This window comes from Nycticebus coucang, chromosome 3, assembly GCF_027406575.1.
Source record: "Nycticebus coucang isolate mNycCou1 chromosome 3, mNycCou1.pri, whole genome shotgun sequence".
Taxonomy (NCBI): domain Eukaryota; kingdom Metazoa; phylum Chordata; class Mammalia; order Primates; family Lorisidae; genus Nycticebus; species Nycticebus coucang.
This window is the reverse complement of record NC_069782.1, coordinates 123,430,505-123,456,599: the sequence shown is the minus strand read 5'-3', so window position 1 is coordinate 123,456,599 and position 26,095 is coordinate 123,430,505. Positions and strand designations below refer to the sequence as shown.

The following is a 26,095-nucleotide window of genomic DNA, read 5'->3' as shown; positions in this document are numbered from 1 at the left end:
CACTATTATCTTTGCGGGGGTGGGGTGAGGGGAAGAGTACTTGTAGTTAGCGAAATATAAAGTTGATAAAAAGGAACATGGGAGTCTTCCCTGCTTGTAAAACATCTTGACTGATGGAGCTAGATGGTCCAGATGTTGATTATGTGGACATACACATGGTAGTCATAGGAAACAAATATGTGTTCTGTAACATTTGTAAGTCGATCTTAGTTGTATGGTTGCTCTTATTTGTGAATTTGAAAAGCAAACTAAATAGCTAACATTTAAGAGAACAAGCACACCAAGAATCAGGTGAAGAACAGCCAAACAAAGAAACCAAACTAAAACCAAGCTGGATTTTATCTTTGACTTGGCAAAAAGAGTGGCCTTTGATTCGGTGCTTGATATTTTGAATCGTTATCTGTTGGATTTTCTTTTTTTTTTTTTTTTTTACCAATTCTTTCTTTATATTTCCTTAAGTTTTGGAAAGGAAATTCCTCTGAAAGATCTACGGTCATCTTATTCTTCGAGTATCTCAATGAAAATCAATAAAACAATCATAAGCAATGTTTCACTTGAGGCTCATATGATAATTCAATGTCATATAATCATTATAATAACATATGTTGTTAAAAATTTCATCAAGATTAAACTGAAACACTTCAGAGAATATTTGTCAGTGGGGCAAAGTGGTATAGATAAAAAATGAAATTTTAGGTCTTTCTATTTCTCTACATTTTGTGAAAGGAGATATGTTTTTAAAAGGTAAACTTCTTATTTTAGAATATTATTAGATTTACAGAAAAATAGCAAGAATAGTACAGAGGATTCCCATGCACCTGGCACCCAATGTCCCTTTTATTAATGTCTTAGGTTAGCATGGTACATTTGTCACAATTAACAAAATAATATTGATACGTTACTATTAACTAAATTCCATATTTACCATGTCTCTGTTTTGACCTAACATCTTTTTTCTATTCCATCCAGAATCCCACATTGTATTTAGTCATCGTGTCTCCTTAAGCTCCTTTTGGTTGTAACAGTTTCCCAGACTTTCTTTATTGTGAATGACCTTGGTATTTTTGAGAAGCACTGGTCAGGTATTTTGTAGAATGCCTTTAAGTTGGAACTTGACTTATTTCTTTTAATCATGGTTAGACTGGTGGTAAGGTTTTCTGGGAGGAAGATCACAGAGGAAAAGTGCCCTTCTCATCACATGGCCTGGAGGGAACATCCTGTCAACACGATGTCTCTCCACTGATGTTGTGTCACATCTCACTTCGGACACCACTTGTCAGGCCCAGGACTGGCCAGGTCTCGGCCCGGCTTCACTTGGTTCCCGAGGCGGACCGCTAAGTTACCTTGCTCAGGTCTGTTAGGTGCCTGAGGGCTATCTACTTTAGCTGGAGAGAGAGAGTGTGTCTTAGAGAGAAAAGCAGTCTTCTTAGAAAGAAAGATCTTAGTCTTTAGCAGAGCTTAGTGATCTTCAGCAGAGAGACGCCGTGCCGGCGTTCTACAGGCAGAAGAGGAGATAGAGTCAGAGTGAGCAGGGCCATGATAGAATGCGCATGCTCCCAACTGCCTTCGCCTCCAGCCTGATATAAGGCTGATCCCATGCCTCTCAACACCACAGGTGTAGAGACTGCCAATTCACCACTGCTCTCCTCTTGCGAGCTCTCATGCTTGTTAGGAGCGCTAGATCCCTCTCCATGCCCTTTCCACCAAGGTGTTCCATTAGTGAGCTATACAGGTATTACTTATAACTCTCACTCCTCCTAGCCATAGGCTAGATGGGCCGCTACAATGTTGACCTTTGTTACCTGGCAGAGGTAATATCTGCCAGGTTCTCCCCACTGTAAAGTTACTCATTTTCCGTCGCTTTCCATATTATACTCTTTGGAAGAACACCACGATGCACAGCTCACACTTAAGGTGTGGGGAGTTATGCTCCACCTCCTAGAGGATGAACTATTCATGTTATTTGGAATTCTTCTGTATAAGAAATTTGTGTATTCTCACTCATTTACTTTTTCTCCCCCATTTATTCAATCATATCAGTATAGACTCATGAGTATTTATTTTACATGTTTGGCTATCATATAGTATTTCTTTGGAGTTGAAACACATTCTTCATAGTAAAATATCACAAGAACGGAAAAGTAAATATCCAATGTACTCAATACTAATAGCCAGCAGATAATCTAAAACAACACACACATCTAAGAGAAAAACTTAATTCAGTTTGAGATGGGGGACAGGGAAGGAGAAAGGGGGAGGGGGAGGAGGGAAGGGTATGGGTATTTTCCCACTTAATGGGCACAATGTAAGGGTATATGGCACACCTTCTCGGTGTGGGACACAACTACAACAGGGACTCTGCCTAAACAGATGCAAACATTGTGTATCTGCACATTAATCTGAAATAACATATATATATATACACACACTATCTCTTTACTTGGTTGCTCTAACTGTTCTGGCTCTGGCCACAGGGAGCTCCTTCTTCAGTCAGCTCCTCTGTCTCTCTGATGTCCCCGTCACTGGGTTTCTGCTTGAGCACGTCCTTACCGTCTGGCATGGCTTTGAAAGAAGCTCACGGTCATATGATATGTTTTTTGCCTTAGTCCTAAAATCAGTCATTTCTCAAGGAACTCTGGCTCCTTTTATTGGAGAAGGTATTAGAAACCAAGATCTGGGAACTAGGTGGGCTGGTTGCTGCTGGGGTGCCCATTGCTCATCTGCCCTCACACAAAGCTGCGTACGCATCTGCCTATAGATGTTGCCATCTTCACAGCACACTGAACACCAGTTCATGCTGATGTTAAGGAGATACGTTTTGGCTTGCTTGTGGGTATTGTACCTTTTAGTTTCTAACAGGGGCAAAAGTAATTTTCAAATTTGAAAAATGCTGAAATTTGTACTTGTCCAGTTCCGCACCCGCCACCGTCCCCACGGGGGTCATGTTAGACAGCCAGCCCTCCCCACTGCTGCACAGTCATGCTAACTGCCTCGCCCTGGGGACACTGCCTGGTCAGGCCTGCGTTTATTTCTCCCATAGCACATCACGCTGTCTGTTGGGCTGACTTCATTCCTGCTGACTTCCATCACATGGGGTCATTTTTCTTTACAAAACTGAATCACACTTGATGATTTACATCTTGGTCATTTATCTGTTTCTGTGAAAAGTTCAAAAACTGGAGCCAAAACAAACTCCAGAATGCATCGAAGGCTAAACTTTCTTGCTGTTTTAGACTTGTCATAACTCACTTTGCCAAGACGTAGGGGAACAAAATGAAATCTCTAGCTTATGTGGGAAACACACTTTCCATATGAGTGGGCATGCTCGTTACCATCATAAGCCACTGCATTTCTTACTCGGGCATAGCACTGGACAGTTCACAAAGCGCTTCTGCTATGCTGTTTCAATTCTATGTCTACCTTTGCAACCATTCTGAGAGAGTAGTAAGGCAGGGCCCACTTCCCATTTACAAACAAAGAACTGATGTTTGCAACAAAAAGTGCTGGTGAGGATGTGGAGCTACTGGGAACTCTCACGTGTTGTTGTCGTGAATGCCAAATGATACAGCTGTTTTGTACAACTTTGCAAACAGAACGTAGTATTTATTCAAGAGATATTTACCTGCTTGAGAATGTTTTCAGTGACTTACTTCATAATTACAAAAAAAAAAAGCTGCAAATAATTCAAATATCCTTCAACTGGTCAATGGATAAATAAACTATGGTAGATGCATACAGTGGGATACTACCATAAATACTCTATACATGCCACAACATTGATGAAGTTCCGATGCATCAAGCTAAATGCAAAAAGGCAGACCCAAATGACTATTTATAGTAAGATTTAATTTATACTACATCCAGAAAAAGCAGAAGGATAGAGGGAAATCAGAAAAGTGGTTCCCAGAGGCTAGAGGTCCAGGGAGGAACGACTACAAAGGGGGAGACCCCGTGGAGACAAGCTTCGGAGCTGGGTGAAATGCCTGCACGCCATGTGGTCAGGAGGAAGGTGCTGCTAAGAAGTGAAAAGCAGGATTAGGTTACACAGTTTGCTATCGTAAGGTTAAATCTGAGTTATAGGTGTGCAGGCGTGCACACTTCCCGGGTGAAGGACACATCTACAACTCAGACTTAAACCTTACAAAGCAAACTATGTAGCCTAGTTGTATGTCCACCACATTAACTGGAAATTAGAAAAAAAGAAAGAAAAGCAGAGAGATTCCTCTTAGTATTGCCACAAGGACAAAAGATGAATGTGAAAATCAAATGACTGTAGCTGTGTGATTAATCGTCGTCACATAATTCCCCAAGAAAAGGATGGCAAAACTATCAGCCAAAGTAGGATATTTAGTTCTGGGTAGATTTTTCTTAGCAGAACAGCTGGTTCTCTCATTGGCACAGATAACAAAACATCATTTGGATTGACTACCTCATAGGTGTCTTGCTTGTTTGGATAAGAACAGTAACTAAGTTTCTCTCTCTAGCTTGAAGTTCCACTGGAATAGCTCTAACTTTAAAACTGTGTGAAGCAAACATTTTTTGGCTATTACGAGGTGTTAATAAAGAAATCACTGCAAAATGCAATAAAAAAAAAAAACCCTCAGCTTTTTTAAAAAGACAATTTCACACCACTTTTAGCCTGCTTATCTCGTCCATTGGTTGGTGACCCAGCTGTTGCATATGCCCAGCAGGGAAGCCCGCCTTGTGTTTATACGACAGTAGAGAGAATTAGCTTCAATTTACTTGTAGAAGTGGATTTCAGAGGAAGGGATTTGACAAAGTTGTTAAACCCAGTGGAGGCAGTAGAGGAAAGCGGGGCTGGTTATGTATCTGAGCACTGTCATTTTGAAATTCATTTTGGCCCCCAGAGTATAAATACACTTCAGTATTTTCGTTAGGATTGCCAGAAAATCAGCAAGTGCTCACTTTCTTTTGCCAACAAAAGCATGACTCTCTGTGCAAAAATTTTCTGCACATTTATAAACAAGAACATTCAGAAAATCCCCTCTTGCTGAGAGATATGACAACAGATATATTTAACTGTGCTGTAAAATAAAGCAGATACCAAGAGTACCGCTGGGCTCGTCAAGCACAGGAAAAGCTTTTATGTCTCTTTTCTGCCACAAACTTACACCAAGCCTGCCCCCCAAACATCTTCCCCGTATGTGTTGGTCTGACGAGCATCATTCTGGCTTTGCTGCTGTCCGTCTTCTCCAACAGGCATCCCCTAACCCGATGTCTACATTTTCTCCCCATTGCACCCCAGTGTCCCATCCCTGCCGACCACTGTGCTGTCCTCCGTCTCCAAGAGATCCCTGACCTCTCACCCAAATCTCAGGCAAAAACGTTCCTCCCTCACAGAATCTTCCAATTGAAAAAGACCACTGGAAGATCTTGATCAGCAGTTGGCAAACTTTTTCTGTAAGGGGCCAGATGATAAATATTTTTGGCTTCGTGAGTTATTTGATCTTTGCTGCAACTACTCAACCCTGCCATTGTAGCATAAAAGCAGCCATGGGCAACGCACAAACAAAGGAGCATGGTTGTGCTCCAACAAAATTTTATTAATGGATACTGAAAGTTGAGTTTCATGCAATTTTCACCTATCACAAAATATTATGCTTCTTTTGATTTTTTAAAAAAATTGTTTAAAAATGTAAAAACCATTCTTAGCTCACAGGATGTGTAAAAAAAAAAAGTGGTGGGATGGATTTGGTTTGACCTAGGTCAACCTCTCAATCAAAACCAAGGAGTTTCTTCCCAGCTCTGCAACCAGCCAGCCAGGCTCTGTGCAGAATTTCTCCAGTTATAAGCAGCTCACAACCTCAGAAGGCAGCCTATTCTAAGGCCCAGATGAAATGACTGGACCTAGTTCTGCCTGCTAAAGACACAAAGAATAATTCAAATTCATGGCAACCCTTCAAATACTGAAATTACCTATCCTGACCATCTTAGAACTCTCCCATCATGGCATAGTGACATTTCACTAAGTAGATCTCTTTACATACTTTTGACTATTAGAAGCATGTCAATATTACTGTTCAATAAATCAAATAAAGCCACAAAAACTATAGGTTTAAATAGAAAAATGGGGTCAACCCATTCGGGACCCCCTCTGTTGTAATGGAAGCTTTCATATCTACTAACAAACTATCACTCTATTACTTCTGAAAGAGAAAAAAAATAAAATGGATTTACAGCAAAAAAAAAAGAACTCTCCCATCTAGGTGAAATAGTTCAAGTTTTTAAAACTGCTGTTGTACAAGGTGCTTTTGTTTGTTTGTTGCAGTGGGATGTGTGTCCCCTCTGCTCAGGTCTGCAGAATTTCTTCTGTAAATGTCCACCCAGGGTGCAACACTTCAGGAGTACCCAGTTTAGGGGACAAGAGTGCAGGGCTGTGTCATTCCATTCTGTTTGCCATTCTGAATGAACTCTTAGTGCCCTGCTCAACTTCCTTGGCTCAGGATAACGTGATACTCATCTTTTAAATTCTTAATTATTGGTCTTTCATCACCCACACTGCCGGATTCTTTGGTGATGCCCACATTCTCCTTTTCACCGCATTTTTTTTTTTTTTTTCATTTTGGAGACAGGATCTTGCTCTGTTGCTCAGGCTGGCATGCAATGGTGTTATCATAGCTTACTGCAGTCTCCAACATCTGGGCTCAAGGGATCCTCCTGCCTCAGCATCCTGAGTAGCTGGTATTACAGGTATGTGCCATGATGCCAGTAAATTTTTCTATTTTCTTTGTAGAGATGGAGTCTCACTATTGCCCTGGCTGGTTTTGAACTCTTGGATTCAAGTGATGTTTCTTCCTGGGCCTCCCAAAGTGCTAGAATTATAGTGTGAGCCACCGCCTGGCTTGGATTCCTTTATTATCTGCCATGACAATGGATGTTACCCAAGTTTGATTCTTGAAGCTTCTAAATTCCAAAAACTGTATCTGCAGCCTATTCTAGTACATGGGCTGCAGGCTCCTACCTGCAGGCATCCATTTAAAGATAGTACTTTACTTTCACCCTAAAACCTGCATGTGCAACTGGATATTGCCTCACAAGATGACAATAATGATGATGATGATAATAGTAGAAAGAATGGAAATAGCAATTAATATTTGTTGATCACCTATTATGTGCCAGGCACTATCCTGAGATAAGGATTCATTATCTTACTAAACCTTTACAACAAACTGTGAGGAAACTACTCTAAGTTCTCTTTTATAGATGAGGAAATAGGCTCAGAGAAGTAAAGTAATTTGGCCAAACCCCCTGCTAATATGTAATAGAGTCAGGATTGTGTGTCTGAATCAAAGCACGTGCTCCTGACCATTCATATCAACTCACCCAGGAACTGTCCAGCCTTTAGGGGCCTGGAGGTCTATGAGTGGTAGGGGGAGTCTGGAATATTTGTCAACTCTTAGGTAATTTAAATATTTCACATGTGCATCTTTTGCTCCTTAATATCCCCTCCCCTCTTTGGTAGTTTCAAAGAGCTTTTTGTTCTGCAAAACTGGAGAAAGATCAGGAAAATAAAGCTCCATGTTGAAAGCTCCACGTTGAATACATTTGAGAAATGCTGGTGAATTGAAAGTCTCTTTGTTGTTGGGCTCCTGGAGCCTTCAATATGCTAATGCACATTGGGAATATTTATAAACAAGGGAGAAAAGAACTGCAAAGGTGATTTTGAAACCTACTGGACTGTCAATTTTTTTTCCTTTTCCTTCTGCACATGTTAAGAAACTGGTTCTAATGTATTCAATACTAATATGAAGCCAGTAGTTGATTTAATTCACACCCACATAGGAGTAAAACTCAATTCAACTTGGGAGGAGGAGGAGGAATGAGGAAGGAAGGAGAGGTGAGGAGTGAGAGGGATTGCCATGCTCCTATTTAATGGGCACAATGTAGGGGTGTTTGGGCACATCTTTTGCGTGAGATGGATTCTACCTAACAAATGCAAATATTGAGACCAGGTTGTTTGCACTCTCGCATTAACCTGAACTAAATAAAGAAGAAGAAGAAACTAAACTGCAGAGCGATTTTTAGAAAAAGCCACTGTAGGAGTGTCTATCAAAATGCTGTGCAGGCAGCAGGGGTGAAAGCAGCTGTGATACAGGGGAGGGACCCAGGAGGTGGAGTCAGTATGACGGGTTGGAATCCAAGAGTCACAGCCAGAAGGACTGGATAAGGGTAAAGTGTGGTCATGCATGTAGAGAGCTTTGTGTGTGTGTAAAGGCATGGTGCACACATATAAATGTGCACATGAGTTAAATTTAAGTATACTTTAAAATTTTCCTCCAGGACTGGGTGTTGACCTTGACAGCTAAAAATTAAGAAAATGCATTTTATATAGCAATAGAGGATATCTTAGAAAGTATTAAATTAAAGGACTATAAATATTCTCTCTACTTCTAGGGAATATTTGTTGCATTTATATTTTTGATTGACCCAAATATGACAAATATAAGACAATTTTAATTTTCCTTTACACTGGGGAAAATATTTTACAAATTTCAGAATGACTCATAACAAGGTAAGACCACTTTAACATGAATGGGGGTTTCAGGGGGAGTGAGAGAGGTGTGGTTTAAGGGACATGGGGCCGCATGGCAGCTGTGGGTATGCAGGGAAGGGGTGGTGGTGGGAGTGTTAGAGAATAGAAACAGGAGTGTGGTGGCTAGAAATGTCAACAAACTTCTCGGCTGCATTTTTGTCCAGGGTCAGGCCTGTGTGTTTTCTGCCGTCATGATTTACACACAGTTTTGGTATCTGCATAACTTTTAAAGTATGAGGTGTTCGAGTGAGGCTTATGGAATCTAGTCATGGGATTAGGACCTCACCTTGTAAGTCCATGTGGCCAGGCCCATGCGCGGGGACAGGACAGACCCAGACCTCATCCCTGCATCTGTCCTGCCTTGATCTGCGGCTGAATCCTTATCCTTTCCCTGACACTTCTCTGGCTCTTGAAGGCTCTGCGGCTAAGCCACTTTGGGAGGCTGTGGTATTAAGTCCCAGATCCCCTTCTTCCTCAACCACAGTTCCCTAAAGTGTGCTCTGTAACAGGCACTGAGACCTCAGGCCCTCAATACACAAGTATTGGGAGAGTCCCCAGTACATAATAGTAAATAACATGAAAAGTCCTGCAGCGAAAAGAACAACTTATCATTGTTTGCCCAACTTATAGCTTATGTTTCAGCCCCCAGAGCACAGTTTTTCCACAGAATAAAGATACCCCAGAGAACTCATGTTGGGAGATGTGCCCTGGTCCCACTAGCTTACTTCTAAAACCAGCATTTTATGCCTCCATTTTATTTATTTATTTATTTATTTACGTACGTATGTATGTATTTTTTAGAGAGAGGGTTTTGCTCTGTCACTCAGGCTGGATTTATAGAGTACAGTGGTGGCATGATCATAGCTCACTGCAACTTTGAATTCTTGGGCTCAAATGATCCACCTGCCTCAGCCTCCCCAGTAGCTGGGATTACAGGTGTGCACCACCACACCTGGCTATTCTTTCGCTTTTTGCTTTTTGTAGAGATGAGCCTTACTATGTTGCTCAGTCTCAAGGCTAGTCTTGAACTCCTGGCCTCAAGCAATCCACCCACTGCAACCTCCCCAAATGCTTTGATTACACGCATGAGCCATCTCTCCCAGTGCTCCTTCATTTCTTTAATCGTGGTATTTCCCATGACAAGTATTTATTTTGCAACTAGATGCAACACTAGATGTACAGCAATATAACAAAGACTTTGGGCTTTGGAGTCACAGAAACCTGAGTTTCATCTGGGTTTAGACACTTTCTGGCCATATGATATTGGGCAAATGGTGTAGCCTTTCTCAATTTTAGTTTTTTTATTTGTAAAATAAAACTATGATTCCTTTTAGGCTTGTGTGAAAGCTAAATGAGATTAGGTATATAAAGTGTTTGACACAGTACCCAGGGGGAGGCACAGAACTAACAGTAGCTCCATCACTGATTTCTCCATCATCGTCATCATAGAAAGAAATGGAAAGAAAATGACATCCTCAATTGTTAATTGTCAAATTATATTTTTTCTTTCCTTTTGCTAGGGTAATTTGACTTGGATATCAACTATGCTTCACAGTTTTAGGAAGTAATTTCACAGAGTATCTCAAGTTATACTTAAAGATGAAATAGAGAAACATTTGTTGATGACTGTAGAGTCAGGAGAATCACATTTAACTTAAAAAAATATTTTGTAAAGTGGGGATTAATGGCTCAAGGCCAATTGATAAACAGTGTCTGGTGATGTGCTATAAGGCTATTCGTTCCTATTTGATTTGACATTTGAATTTGAATAAATATAGTACATGACACATATTTACAAAACCTGAATATAAAAAAATCAGGAGTGGGGCGGCACCTGTGGCTCAGTCGGTAAGGCACCAGCCCCATATACCGAGGGTGGTGGGTTCAAACCCGGCCCCAGCTGAACTGCAACCAAAAAATTGCTGGGCGTTATGGCGGGTGCCTGTAGTCCCAGCTACTCGGGGGGCTGAGGCAAGAGAATCGCTTAAGCCCAGGAGTTGGAGGTTGCTCTGAGCTGTGTGATGCCACGGCACTCTACCGAGGGCCATAAAGTGAGACTCTGTCTCTACAAAAAAAAAAAAGTCAGGAGTGGCAGTTAATTCAATACATGGCTGCACTAAAATTCAAAATTATTTTGATGGCCCAAATTAAAATTTAATAGACTTAAGTATAAAATGTTATACTCATGAAAGAAAACAACGAACACAACAAACTACGCACAGAGAATAGACAAACTCGATGGTTGTTTGTAGCCTAAAAGCCTAGGAGCCTTAGCTGACCACAAGCTGGGCAAATAATCAGATACACCTGATGGAAAAAAGTCATCAATTTAGCAGGCATTAAGAGCAGGAGAATAAATCAACTGCAAGAAGGGAACCTTTCAGAAAAGATTAGGGAGCCTACATTTTACATATGAAAAAATAATATAAGTTTTGAAGCTATGGGACTATCCAGACTCAAGAGCATCAAACCAAAGGAAGACATAATTTGTATTATTCCTCTAGGGAATGACAGGTATAATTTATAAGGAGGGAGATTTCAGTTTGGTTTAAGAAGAATTTTAAAACAAATCGAGCTCCATCATCATAACAGGCTTGTTGAAATGGAGCTAAGCCCATTTTTTAAATTTTTATAAAAGCTGGGCAAGAAGCTGCAAGGGGGGGACTCCTACATTTGGTGAATGATGTGAGTCCATAACTTTTCTTCAAAACCTCGTCAATGCTAAAGTTCTTAACTGCGTCTGGCAAAGTCTTCCCAACTTCCAGGGCTGTGAAGCCTTTGGCATGCACAGTCTGTGTCTCTCTCTAGGCACGAATCACACTGGTCACTTACTGAGAACCTATCCTCTTCTCATTTTATATATATTACCTTAAATGTCTCCATAACCATCAGAAGTTAATAAAATTGTCCCATTTTATAGATGAGAAATATGCAGCTGAAACTGGATAAAATTACCCCATTTTGTAGATGAGTAATCCAGAGCAGGTAGTGCTCAGGTACCATATTAAGTGGTGGAACCCCCAACTCATACCCAGACTTAATGATGAATAGTTCTCTTTCCATTAATCTGCATTTCTGCTCACACATTAGTTAATGCTTGGCATTGCTTTTTGCCTCCATGTGTATATTTATTCGATATTTTATGTCTTACAAGTTTTTTCTTTTTTTTTTTTTTGACACAGAGTCTTAATCTGTCACCCTGGCAAGAGTGCCGTGGCGTCATAGCTCACAGCAACCTCAGACTCTTGCTCAGGCCATCTTCTTGCCTCAACCTCCTGAGTAGCTGAGACTACAGAGACCTGCCACCATGCCCAGCTAGTTTTTTATATTTTTAGCAGAGATGGTCTCTCACTCTTGCTCAGGCTGATCTTGAACTCCTGAGCTCAAGCCATCCACTCACCTTGCCCTCCCAGAGTGCTAGGATTACAGGTGTGGGCACCATACCTGGACTGTCTTATATGTCTTGAATTAGGTTGTAAATTCTTTGAACAAAGGACCATGTCTTGCTTTTCTTTGTATTTCTACTAGCACCTATTACAGTAAATAATTGTGCCTATCAATTAGCATTATTCATGAAATATTAATTTACTGAGCCACTCCCAGATAGTTGCCACTTTGCAAAGAACCAAAGATACAGCAATGAACACGTCAGATAAGTTTCTAGTCTGGAGATGAAAAAAAAAAAAAAGCCAATGACTTCCCTGACTTTGGAGCTAGGACATAATCAAGAGAAGGCAGCTGCTGAGGTACGACCCAGACCCAGGAGAAGAGGGTCTTGGGTGGGGGAAGAGCAACTCTGGAAGCTGTGTGGAGAAAACCAGCTTGGTATGTCCAAGGACCAGCGTGAAGGTCTGTGCTGGAGCAAAATCATTCAGGGTCTTGTCTTTTGGGGCTTTGGGTTCAGATGCTACTGGGTGGAGAACGGATTAGAGGGTACATCAGCATGAAGCAGGACTGGAGCGAGTGGCGGGTGGCAGGCTCCAGCCCGGCTGAGCTGAGGAGTAGGCCAGTTCATGATGTGGTTTGTAAGCAGAGCAGATGGGCTTGCTGAATATGTTGGAGGTTTAAAGAAAGAGGGAAAATCAAAGATGACACACAGGTGGTTGGCCTGAGCACCTGGGTTGATGCTGAAGCTGCTGAGATGAGAAGGATGGCTGGGCCGCGTGGGGTGAGTGGAGACGAGGCTGGTAGTATGTGCACAGGGGAGAGAGAAGTCAACAGGTCTGTTCTGGCCGTATTGGGAATGCGTTAGACCTGACTGTTAGGGAAGCTCTGTGAGGCAGCGGTTTTGTCTGTCTGGATCGTGCTGTATCCCCAGTGCACAAAACAGCAGTTAGTACATAAGTTGTGACCTCAAATCTTGTTGACTGAAGAAAGCCAAGGGGAGGCATTGAGAAGGCAATTGGATTTATGAATGTTTAAATCTTTGGGGCAAATGCAGATCCTCGGCGAAGCATAAATACATTCCTCCTTGGTTCTCGCATGTGCAAAGATCTCTAAGATTTCAAAGTGCTAAATTAAACATCCTAATAGGGTCAGTTAATGCAGTTCTGGAGAAGGACTCAGGCTCCAACTAAGCTTACCTGGTTTTCCCCATAGGGTTTAGGGTCCTTGTGACCTGACAGCAAAGAACATGTGTCTTGAGCGGCTGCTCTGCTCCAGAGTCAAGTTTACTATTTCTAATAATAATAATACTGCTCAAATATGACAAAATTCTTATTTTGCTATTTATTAGTTTCCACTGGCTCCATTAATCAGTTTCAGGATTGGTATCCAATAAGTTAGTGGCTATGATGATTATCTTTCTGGGCTGCTCAAATCCTAACGATATGATGTGAGCTTTTAGAATGACAGCTAAGAGAATTAAGTTAGCCTTTCATAGTAATGACACAGGATATTAACACTTTCAAAACCAAATCCTCCACTGCAGGACTGTGACCAAAACTGAGGGAAAAAATACAGAAAGAAGAATGAAGAAAAGAAAGAACAATTAAAATTTCAAAGGAAAGAAGAAAAAGAAGGAAGCGAGGGAGAGTAAACAATGTACCACATTTATTTAAATTTATTTCAAGTAATTTGTAATTATCCGTTATCTGCACTAAGGGATGACCTCAAACCTTGTGACTTCAGATGGCAGAAAGGCAAGCAGAGGAACACGTCAAGCCTCCTTCTTCGGGGCCTTAATCCCATTCACAGGAAGTAGCCCTCATGGCCTAATCACCTCTTAAAGACCTCCCCTCTTGGGCGGCGCCTGTGGCTCAGTCGGTAGGACGCCGGCCCCATATACCGAGGGTGGCGGGTTCAAACCCGGCCCCGGCCAAACTGCAACCAAAAAATAGCCGGGCGTTGTGGCGGGCGCCTGTAGTCCCGGCTACTCGGGAGGCTGAGGCAAGAGAATCGCTTAAGCCCAGGAGTTGGAGGTTGCTGTGAGCTGTGTGAGGCCACGGCACTCTACCTGAGGGCCATAAAGTGAGACTCTGTCTCTAAAAAAAAAAAAAGACCTCCCCTCTTGGAGGTGCCCATAGCTCAGTGGGCCTTGGTCACATACACCGAGGCTGCCGGGTTCAAACCCAGCCAGGGCTAGCTAAAATCAACAATGACAACTGCAACAAAAAAATAACCAGAAGCTGTGGTGGGCGCCTGTAGTCCCAGCTACTTGGAGCTTGAGGCAAAAGGGTCATGTAAGCCCAAGAGTTTGAGGTTGCTGTGAGCTGTGACTTCACGGCACTCTGCTGAGGGCGACATAGTGAGACTCTGTCTCAAAGAAAACAAACAAACAACCTCCCCCACAAAACACCCCCTCCCCTCTTGATACCATCACATTAACCTAATCTGAATTCAAACCACACATGTTAGAGGCATGAGTTTCATGTAAAATAGAAATAAACTGAAGGGGGCAGCGCCTCTGGCTAAAAACTGCAGAAAAGAAAGAAATAAACTAGAGGAACAGTACAGCAGAGTAATCAAGAAAGATAAATAAAATAATGCAAAATTCAGATTTTTTTGAATCCCAGATTCTCAGGCATTTAGTAGTTAAGCAGACCTTAGACCTGAGATGAGAACCTAAAAAGCCAAAAATCTGAAATCCACCTTGTGCCTGGTGCTGTGGAAACAACAACTTATCTGTAATGCTCTAATATTCTCAGGCATCTTGAGAAGCTGTTGTCTTCCCCATTTCAAGGGCCACAGTCTCCAGATTCAAAGGAGATACTTCATTTTCAATATCAGAAAGTGAGCACAGAGGCTGAGGCAAGAGAATCGCTTAAGCCCAGGAGTTGGAGGTTGCTGTGAGCTGTGTGATGCCACGGCACTCTACCGAGGGCCATAAAGCGAGACTCTGTCTCTACAAAAAAAAAAAAAGAAAGTGAGCACATGGGTTAAAGTCAACAAGGAGGCCCACGGGATTCTGCACAATGAACTCGTACAGAATTTCTGAATCCTACTGGTTTCATTCAGAGTAAGAGAAACAAGTTCAAGCAAAAAGCCTCCTCCAGGGGCAGTGCCTGTGGCTCAGTGGGTAGGGCGCCGGCCCCATATACAGAGGATGGTGGGTTTAAACCCAGCCTCGGCCAAACTGCAACAACAACAAAAAATTAGCCAGGCGTTTGGTGGGCACCTGTAGTCCCAGCTACTCGGGAGGCCGAGGCAAGAGAATCGCCTAAGCCCAGGAGTTAGAGGTTGCTGCGAGCTGTGTGATGCCATGGCACTCTACCGAGGGCCATAAAGTGAGACTCTGTCTCTACAAAAAAAAAAAAAAGACCTCCTCCAACTTGTGATTCAAGAGCAAGCGCACATGTAGATGAGCTGAGAACACTGGCTCTAGAAACCAGAATACCCGGTTTGAACTTGAGCTCTGAAGCCAAAGATCATTTACTGAGTTTTTGCATCTGTTAAGTGAGGATGATCATCAAAATAATATTTAATAAAATAATGATGGAATTTATTATCATTAGTTATTCTGAAGATGCGGTTATTTTGGTGTGTTTTGGTAACATGGAATCATTGCTGTGTCTTTAGCCCCTGTTCAGTGCTTTACACCTATTCTCTCTCTTAACACTCTTAGAAAGCGTTGGAGGTAGGTACATTACTATTCCCACTTAAAGGTGAGAGAGTGGGTAGTTGACTTGAGGTCACATAGCTAGGAAGGTGGATTGGTCCAGCGAGGCAGCCAGATTCCAGAGCTGCACCTGAGTGATGAGGCACCATCACCCCGCCCCCGCCCATTTCTCAGCTCCACCGTTTACTGTGTGCTTCTGTGGGTGAGGACAGTCACATGGGTGCTGACTGCTGGGAACCATGAAACATGATTTGCCATTGATCAGCTCTAGGATGGATGTGCCACTTACAAATAATCTTGTGCTTAGAGTGCTGCCCTGCACAGCTGAGTGTCTGTGATTTATTTGCCTACTGAATTTTTTAGTGCACAAATTTCTGGAGTAGAATATCTGTTACCTCAGAAACATGAACTGAAGCGTTCCTGGGATAGAATGCGACATCTGCCCTCAGAGATGCACCTCTGGGGACAGTGCTTTGTCAAGCAGAAATCTGGTTCACCAAAGTAAGCTCAAGTTTTCCTACTCCCGAGGGGGCTTTTCAGCAATTTACCCCCTGAGTGTTCAGATTTGAGGAAGAAAGTTTATATAGCAGCACTAAACAGATGATTTGCTTGGCTGTCTGTGTTTATTAATATAAAAGGGGAGAGAGCGTTGACGGAAACTTTTCTTAACATCGTTGAATATACAAATTCAAAAACGTTATTTTTTCTAAAACAATCAAGTGAAGGCACATGATGGACATGAGGACACTGTCCTCAGCCCCGATCACTATCAGGGACCATCCTTTCTGCTACTGTGCCGTGCTGTAATGGTCTCTCCTTAGGTATGACAGGACAGGCTTTAGATGCTGGAATCTGACAACGGGATTGTCATCACTTACAAAGTATGTATAAGAGATTCTGTCTTAAAGTACTTCGCTCAAACAGCTCTTCTCTGGCCAGATGGTTTATTTATTCTTACCATTCCGTCCTGGGGACTTAAGCTGCCCTGTGACAGTCTTTATAGAGGAGGTGACCTTTGAATTGTTGAACTGACATCTGGTAACACCTACCACATGAAAGGAACAAGCAACAACTGAGTGTCACTTGGGCTGCCCAAATTTGTGAGGCTGAGGGAAGCTGGTTGATGAATGCTCAGACCACACGGAAGTGGGGTGAGGAAAAGACACCAGGGGTGTGGAGCCAGGCGGAAGTCCTGCAGAGGCTGCTGGGTCCCGGTGCAACTGTGGGCCTCAATCCAGGCTCATGGCTGACCCTTGGACCAGTTGGTACAAAAGAAGGGCCCAGATGAGAGAGGTATTGCCAAGAACCATGTGACAAGCAAAAATTGCCCTCTCCAGGACACAGGAAAAGGTGAACCGGCTTATGGCCCCTTGAAAGTCACGTCCCAGCCAGAAATGTCAAATGTCTATTAAACGAAAGGGCACCAGCAGGGATGTGGGCAGCGACAGGGGATGGACCATAGTCCCTGGGGTGAGAGACCCTGCCGACCCCCTGTGGCTGTGTACCAGGAAGAGTTCCAACCCCAGAGACCATCACTGGGTGAAGGACAGGGTGAGAGCAGAGGCCGTCCTGAAGAGGCAGGAGATCTGAGAACCAGTAACTCAGAACTGTGATTCCAGAACCTTCCCTGCTCACTCCATGTTCCACTACAGTGCCTCTTGAGAAAAAGGGGACATAGTGGTGGGGGTGGGGGCGGCGTAAGGAGGCACCTCAGTCCCTCCCTGCCTCTCATCTCTTCTCTGCTACGTGCGTTAAAGTACACAATCTCTTTGGTAAAGTTATCTACAATAAATGCCTTTGGTCCCTCCTAGAAAAGATAAATTGCTTGGGAATTTATTCTAAGAGGAAGTAAAAAAAAAAATAAGATCAAAAGGAATGTGGGCTAGAGGTATAAGCTGGAGAGAGGAAGAAAGGGACGGGAGAGGAGAACCATATCACTTCACAGTGTCAAAGCAAGAGACTTTGTGGGTGGCCAGGAAGTGAGGCTGCTCACCCTGAAAGGACAGAGAGAACACTGGGTTTTTGGAACTTTAGGTCAAGAATATGACTATAGAGAGGTGTCCAGATTAGGAGGGTTTAGGAAGACCCGTCTTTCAAATTAAGCAAAGCCCATCCCAGTGCAAATCTTGACTGCCACTTACTTGGCGACTGACTCCTTGCACAAGCTTCTGTTTTGTTTTTTTCCCAAGGATACAAAGAAACTGCCTTTAAGAAGCTTCCCTAGTGTGCACCACAGCCTAACAGGGCTGGAGAAAAGGGAATGGGGGGAAACATTGCTTCTAAGCCACAATCCAAACTGATGTTAAACGATTTATCTCCCGGCCTTTAATGTAAGCGAAACCTTTTCAGTTATTTCATGGTCATACTTGGAGTTGCATTTTAAACATACTTTCCTAAGAACGAACATTATGCAACATTGCCCAAGAGGCATCAGGAATTTTCTTTTCTTTCCCCACATTATAGTTAAGTCATTGTGCAGAGAGCTGTTAGAATATGGAAACTTCTAGCTCATAAGCTAGTAATCAGGAGCAAGCTAACTCCCTAAACCATGAGTGTTGCTTATGACAAAAACTGTGTGGTTATTCTCTTGTTTGGACTGTCTTTTCTTCCCTGAGATTGTCCCCTTCTTTTCCTCCTGGCCCTCAAACCCCGGTCTCAACTGCCAAAGCTCAGAAGCATAAGCTCTGCTCACCCACCTGGACACCTTAGCCCACACCGTCAGCACCACTCACACTGCACTTGCTTTCTGCCTTTTTGGGTAGTTATTTGTATCAATGCCTGGTAGCTGCAGATGGTTATTTACTTTCCTTAGTCCATGTCCATCACAGTGCCCTGCTTCTAAGAAGTGCTGAATAAATGTGAACTGAATGGCTGAATAAATGTATGTGCTTCTGCCTTAAGTGACTAGCACTCCTGCAACAAAGCCAATGTTCTCCTTCTTGTCTTTGAGATCCTATAATGTTCCAAGGAATACACATCTTCCTTCCACTGAGGAAAGTGTATTTATTTTGTGTCTCCAATTTTTACAGATCCAAATAATGGGCTAGTAATGTCAACTTTCATTATATATTGTTTACTTTTTTTAAAAAAAAATATGTTTGGCACACCAATGGAAAAGCAAAAAGAAGGCTAGTGCATAGTAGGTGCTCAATAACTGTCTGGAGTGAATGCCTGAATGAGAGAGTGATGGCAGAAATCTAAATAATAGAAAACTGGGTAAAAATAGAAAGATAAAGAGTAGTAGAAGGATACATGCCCAGAAGATTTAGGAAAGTGGAAAGAGACAGAGGGTAAGGGGAAAGGAGAACCAAGGTTAATTAAATTCTAAAACTGCAGTTCTGGTACTACAAACTTGAACTTGATAATTTAACATGGAGAGAGGCAGTTGGATGAGAAGAAATAGATTTTGAACACATATAGATCCAGATTCTGATATCCAGTTTGCTGCTGTGTGGCTTTGGACAAATGACTCAACCTCTCTGAGATCATCATTTTTGTGTGTGTGTGTTTTTTTTTAACTTTTTGTTTTTGATTATTTTTAGATTTACAGAAAAGTTGCCAAAAATAATTCATAAAGTTCCTGTATACCCTTCATCCAGCTTTAACTAATGTTAACATTTTTCATAATCATAGTACAATTCTCAAAACCAGGGAATTAAAATTGATGCAGTAATACTAACTGAACCATAAGCCTTAGTGGACTTTCCCAGTTTTTCCTTCAGTGTCTTTTTTCCTAGTCCAGGATCCAATAGGGTCCCACATTGCATTTAGTTGTCATATCTCCTTGTCCCCTCTACTCTTTGACAGTTCCTTAGTTTTTTGTCATCTTTCAGGACCTTGACACTTTTGCAGAGCAAAATGTCCTTCAACTTGGGGTTTATATATATATTTTATAAATGCATATATATTTTATTTTTATAAGATAATATATATTTGATTATTAGATTGAGATTGTGCATTTTTGGCAAGAACACTATAGAGCTTTGATTTTAAACCTTTTTTATCCCACGGCAGACTTGAATTATGTTGATCAAAAGAGTATAGTTAAACTTCCATGCCACACTTAAGTTACATTGATCAAAAAAACAGAGTTAAAAAAAAAAAGAATTTATTCTGTGCTGTGAACTTCTTTTGAAAATAATTTGATTATTGACTTTTAAAAATTTCACAGTACACTTAAGATCCTCTCATGGCACAGCGGGTAAAAATCACTGCCCTAGAGACTTAGTCAGTCATGGAGATGTCAGTGCAGCCATTGTGTGAGGAGGTACATGTGGATACATCTCATTCATTACCGATCATGTTAACCCTGGTCACTTGGTTAAGGCAACATTTACGGGGTTTGTCCACTGTTCTACTTTCCATTTTTAATTAATAAATATCTTTGTGGAGTTATGGCTCATACCTGTAATCCTAGCACTTTGGGAGGTTGAGGTGGGTGGATTGCTTGAGGTCAGGAGTTTTAGACCAGCCTAAGCAAAGTGAGGCCCCATGTCTAAAAGTTAGCCAGGTGTTGTAGCAGGTGCCTGTAGTCCCGGCAACTTGGGAGGCTGAGGGAAAAGGATCACTCGAACCCAAGAGTTTGAAGTTGCCATGAGCTATGACGCTATGGCACTCTACTGAGGGCAACAGAGTAAGACTCTGTCTCAAAATAAATAAATAAATAACTTGTGTAGAGATGCTTTGAGACTATACAAATATCCTGTTTCTCATCATACTTAAATGTCGTGACATCACCAGTGGTTCTTGTCTGCAGCAATTACTACTGCAGTGTTCTAATGATGATTCTCTATTTCCCTCATTCCTTCTACATTTATTAATTGGAATTTGTTTCTAAGTAAAAGCTGTACTTCCTCCTGACCCCACCATACTGATTTATTTATATCAGCATGAACTAAAAAATGTTTATTTTGTTCTAAAGTCACACTCCAACACCGTCATTATTTACTTTGTTGTTTAAACTTCATTTTCTTTGTCTATATGACCAGGATAATGATAACTGTCATAAGGATTAAATGGAATTTAAAAATGTGAAAATGTCCAGGCCAAAGCACCCTATTAAATAAATGTAAGTTCCTTTTCTTTCTTTTCTTTACAATATGTAAAGCTATGCTGGTTTGGAGGCAAGGCCGCTTTACATAGGTGAAAATCCGAATGTAATAATTCTCTTCTGATATGATGCAACTTTTCTACCTTAAGGTATATTTAAAGCAACTAGAATGTAGTATCCCAGTATTGCCTGGTGGAGATCATTTGGGATCTGCCTGGAATAACTATACAAGAACGATTTTTAATCAGCATACCCGTAATTTGTATGAAAATAGATGCTTGAGAATACTTGAAAACACACTGTTCTCTTAAGTAGTCTAAGTGTTTTCCCAGAAATTTTGTTTACATTCTGAAGTTGCTTAGTTAAACTATTTTCAGAGATAGTCTAAAGCATGCCTCAACCCATCTGTGGGTCATATCACCACTGACTTTGAATTAGTGAAATCATTGATGCATCTTTGATTCCCAAGGTTATGGCAGGGAATGGAAGAAATCCAAGTTTAATTTAAAATTAGATTTTACAAGTCCTGGAAATTCACTTTTAAGTTCAGGTTGAATTAAAAAAAAAAGACAGGAATATGGTTCTAAGGATGTGAGAGTAAATAGATCTGAATGTTTAAATAATTCATGAAATACAGTAAAATGCACTAACAAAATTACTCAATTTACTGGAACTTTCATTTTCCATCCTATTTTTATCAGTAAGGAACATCAGATTTATCTTACTAAACAACATTGGGGCAGTGAGTTTTGCAGGCTCTTGTGTGGAGCCCCAGGTCTTACTTGAGTTGGGGTGGGACTAGCAATCTGCAGTTTTAACAGGTACCACCCTCTAAACCCCCAACATGACAAGATGCAGGTGAGATGTAGTGGTTCAAAACTTACTCTGGGGCCGATGTGAGTTAGAATCTTACGATTGCTACTTACTACTTATGCACCCTTGGGCAAATGACTTCGTCTCTGTGTACAGTTTCTTACTGGTAAGATGGGGCTAATGACAATATCCCTCTAAGACTGTTGTGAGGAGCAAATAAGTGGTACATACTAAATGGTTAGCACAACAATGCCAGAGGGTACTGGCCATTCCTATGGATAATGAATCTCTGAAGAATGGTGCTCAGGGCATGGCTGGCTGGACAGAACTGTTTGAGTTTAGCCTCTACACTTTCTGCATTCCCTGGATGTTACTGTGGTCACGGACATTTCCTACCATCATCAGAGTCTTGACTGGCCAGCTATTGAGGATGCAAAGTGAGCTGTTAGATGGGTGGGCTAGATGAATATGGCCAGGGATCATGTTGTCAAAATTCAAAACTAAGACATCCAGCGATTAGAAGCACCCATGGGAACAAGAGTGTGAATTGGGCAGGGCAATGGGGGATTGGAAGTTTGGATGTCCAAAGGGAGAAGGATTGGTGAACTTGGTGAAGATAAGGAGTAGAGATAAGGTCGATTAGGGTTAAGGGCAGGTTGGGGTGCAATGAGGTGTCTGCATGACAATGTGGTATCTGACTCTTTGCCTGGAAAGAAACACAGCCATCAAGGAAGTGGCAACACCGAGACAGATGAGATGTCAGCAACAGACAAACCTAAAAAGAGGAATATGCTTAAAAACACTTACTGGTGATTTAAATACCCAGACGCCCAGAAGTGGCTTCTTACCTCATTAAATCTCATCACAAGATCTTCCAGAGCATTGTGCTCTCCATTCTGAGAGGCAAGAATTGATGCTGAGATGGATGCTTTGAGGCAGGGCAGGGACCTCTGGCACTCTGGAGAACCCAAGTTCCTGGTTAAGAAGCAAAGGTAGTCGACCGGCAGGACCCTTTGGTAAATGTTCTGCTCCTGGTCCGTCAGGATGCTGGCGACTTCCTCTGGGAACTGGATGAGGGGCTGCAGATCAATCAGTTCCTTGCTGATCCCAGCTGCACTTGAAGGAAGGGCATTGGAATTGGCCACAGACGTGCCCGGTTGGCGTTCTGAAATGAAATGACAAAAGTCACAGTTATACCAAGGTTGGTACCACCTACAATAGATATTTACTTGAGAGCCATTCAAACTCTTGTAGGTTCCTTAGCCAAGTCTTTTGCTTGGTTAATAGTTCTATGCTATCCAGCCTTTCTGGCATCTGTCCTGCCTGTCCTCCTGCTCCCACAGTGAGGAGGAGCAACTAGAGGGACTTGGTTTTCCATTTTCAGAAGCAGCGTTAGCCTAGTGCATCATTCCCCGATCAGTTCACATAACACTTGGAAGAGTACCTTTTGCTTCCTTACCCTCCTTTGCTAACCAGCAGAGTGAAAAGAATGAGGGTGGGGGTGGGAACAGCCAACTGAAATGGAAGAGGACAGAAACCAGTGGGGTGGGAAAGCCTGAACACGTGCGGGGGACCTGGGGATTCAGGCTCTCCCTGCACACAAGTTTTCAAAGTGTCACAGTATGCTCTCCAATTCTCTGCCTTCAAAGACTTTGATTTCACTGAGATCTATTCGGGTATTTGGAAGAACTGAACTATCTATAAAAGTAAGGAAGGAACAGGTAACAAGAAGATGTATCTAAGTAAATAAATCTGACTCCTTCATCCACAGCTGGCAGCAAGAAGTTGGCAGAGAAATGTAGGAGAGAGGGTGGCAGGCGCATGAGATAGAAACTACCAAAGAGAGAAATTCCTAGGCTTGCAATGATTCTCTTAATTAGAGGTGCCAAACATGCCTTCTCTTTATTTTGCAGGTTTTTTTTTTTTTTTTTTTGGCCAAGGCTGGGTTTGAACCCACCACCTCTGGTATATGGGGCCGGTGCCCTACTCCTTTGAGCCTCAGGCACCGCCCCCTTCTCTTTATTTTGATACCCTACCAGGCTGCCTCTTAACTTACTGCCTATAATTCATTCTTGTGTTTATTCACTCAACAAACTTAGAAATCTATGATTAGCCCTAGAATAGAGTTTCCCAAAGCATGATCTGGTATATGCAAAAGAAACCAGTTTTGTGGTCAGTTGAATTGAGGAGCTGTTACATATTCATGTCACATTCTCTTCCTGGAGACAACTGTCATCCCCCCTGGACCCTCCTGAGGATACCTTCCTTAACCTTGTTTAACCTTCCTTAATCAGTATTCTGTGACTCTTTTTTAAACTCTATTGCAAAAAAGTCTGGAATTATCACCTCCTCTGTCTGCAGAAAATGTCTAGTCCTTGGCATTGGTCTGGTGCCACGGTCAGCACTTTAACCCGGCACCTGCCCGCTAAAGACTGTCTCGCAAGTCACCCTGACTTGCTACCACATGTGCTTCCCAGTTCCTGACCTGGGTAAACGCAACCATCCATTCACGTCCTGGGCTTCTGGGCCAACATGACGACACTGACAAGTATGCACTGAGTGATGAGGTTATTGCTAATTTCTGTTATTTAACTCTAGCTAGGCCATCAGGGTGGCTTCAAATTTGACATGAAGTTATTGATTTTTCCCTAAACAACTCATTTCCTTTTCCTTGGCAGCATAGCTTTTCTATTTTCTTCACACTTCCAAATCCAATTTGGCTTTCCTCTTTGTTGTTCAATTGTTTCCTAATTTACTATGCTGAGACAATTAAGGCCATGGGCTAGGATGGCCCTTCAGTTCAAATGCTTTGTATTTCTCCTACTTTCTCTTTCTTCTCCGAAAATAGTAGGAGCCTCCTCCTCTGCTCCAAGGCCCACCTTGGGTTGTGATTAATTTTATTCTTGTCTCCTCCAGAACTTGCCTCAGTGGTTATCTCCACCTTCAATCTTTCTTCCCACTGACTTATTTGCCTAACCAAATGTTTGGTTTCCTTTATCCCTAAAATCAAACAAATAGGACTTCCCTCTGCTTTACACTCCAAATCCTTGCTACCATGCCCTTCATTATGTACCTTCTCTTCAAGGGAGTCCCAGCCCCTGACCCCCTTCCTCTGTAAGTATGGCGACTTAATCTTCCAATCAAAAAACCAGGCGGCAGGGTTTGTCCAAATCAATAAGAAAACAGAAAAATGGACACCAGGTCCATTATGAGAGATTCCGGTTCTTTGATCGTAGCCTGTCTGTTGATGGTTGGGGTCTGATGTTCTCAACTTACTCCCGCCCCCAAGCAACCCAACTGACTTTAGAGGATTGCTCTGAAAAGTTCTGGATGGCATTTCCTATGTAATTAAGTGAGTTGCTCCCCTTCTGGAGGAATGTTTTCAGTGACAATCTAAAAATATTAAGAGAAAGCTTTAAAGTTTGAGCAACGTTGCTGTCCAGTGAGGCAAGTCTGGACTTATCTTAAACATGTTCCAGGCAAAACTTGCTTTTTCGTCTCCCTGTAAAATCGAGAGTCCAAATGATCACTTCTCTTTGATTCTGAAAGGCAAGCAAGTGAGTAAGAAATTGATTCTTACCGTTTTAATCCATCTTTTGGACCAAACTACCAAAAATCTACTGCAGCAAAAGAAAAGTGGGACTACCAAATTATATTTGGATCTTTCTAAGATCATGTTTAAAACTAATTAAAATCAGGCACATGTTCAAATCCAGACTACGTGGCCTACTCTCCAACTTTCTGAAAGTTCATGTGCTATTATAAGTGACTAGATTTCCTGAAAATTGAATCAGAATGTGGCCTGATGATAGGAAAAGACTGTAGTTTTTAGATATTTATGATACATCCAGATATATCTACTGATAATTTACTTATAGGGAAGTCAGGCACACATAGGGACACTTCTCAGAAATAGCCAACTCTAAGACACAAGATCAAACAATAGCACTATGGAGAGGAAACAAAAGGAACTCCCAAGTCTTAGGAAATAGCCATCTGCCCAACACGTAAGAGAAGAGATAACGCAATGATATGTAAAAAATGTAAGATCAGGTGATGTACTGGGAACTGCAGTATATTCTGAGATAAGTCACATGCTACTGCAATGAATGATGAGTGTAGTAACTGGTGGGAAACAGCAATAAAGGAGAGCTAAAAGAATCGAATAAAAAAAGGAAAGAAAACTGGTCGGTAATCCTAACAAATCTAGCGGCCCCATGTGTGTCAGTATAAGCATAATGTAGATTTTTTTCATGTAGGTTTCTGTAAAGCAGTATTACTGAGGGATTTCATATCATGGACCACAAAGAAACATCCAGAAGACTTCTCAGCACAGAATTTTCTGTTCCCAAGTTCCATACTTTGGCAGCTGTTAAAAACATTTTCCACTGTCCCTCATCTTTGCTAAGCTCCACTTTCTTCTTCACATGCCACATTGCCCCAGTGCTCTGCGGTAAGTCACCCCCAGGCTGCTTTCTCTGCAACATGCGCCACTCCATGGTGGATTAATGACCTAGCATTCCATGACCCCGATCTTTCCTCATTGTCCTTGGACCAAAGTTCATAAAGCCCACTGGACACCACAGTTCTTCTCTTGTGAAAGCATTTTTAGAAATAAAAT

At 41.9% G+C, this 26,095-nt stretch overlaps 1 protein-coding gene across 6 annotated transcripts in view; it reads right to left on the bottom strand.

Moving 5' to 3' along the window:
• Positions 1-26,095, bottom strand: part of PLCE1 (phospholipase C epsilon 1) — a 310,555-nt gene that overhangs the window by 123,352 nt on the left and 161,108 nt on the right. For all 6 annotated transcript variants that reach the window (XM_053583635.1, XM_053583634.1, XM_053583637.1 and 3 more), the window contains one exon: positions 22,323-22,639. In XM_053583635.1, the coding sequence (XP_053439610.1) occupies positions 22,323-22,639 (317 nt within the window). The remainder of the gene's footprint in view (positions 1-22,322; positions 22,640-26,095) is intronic.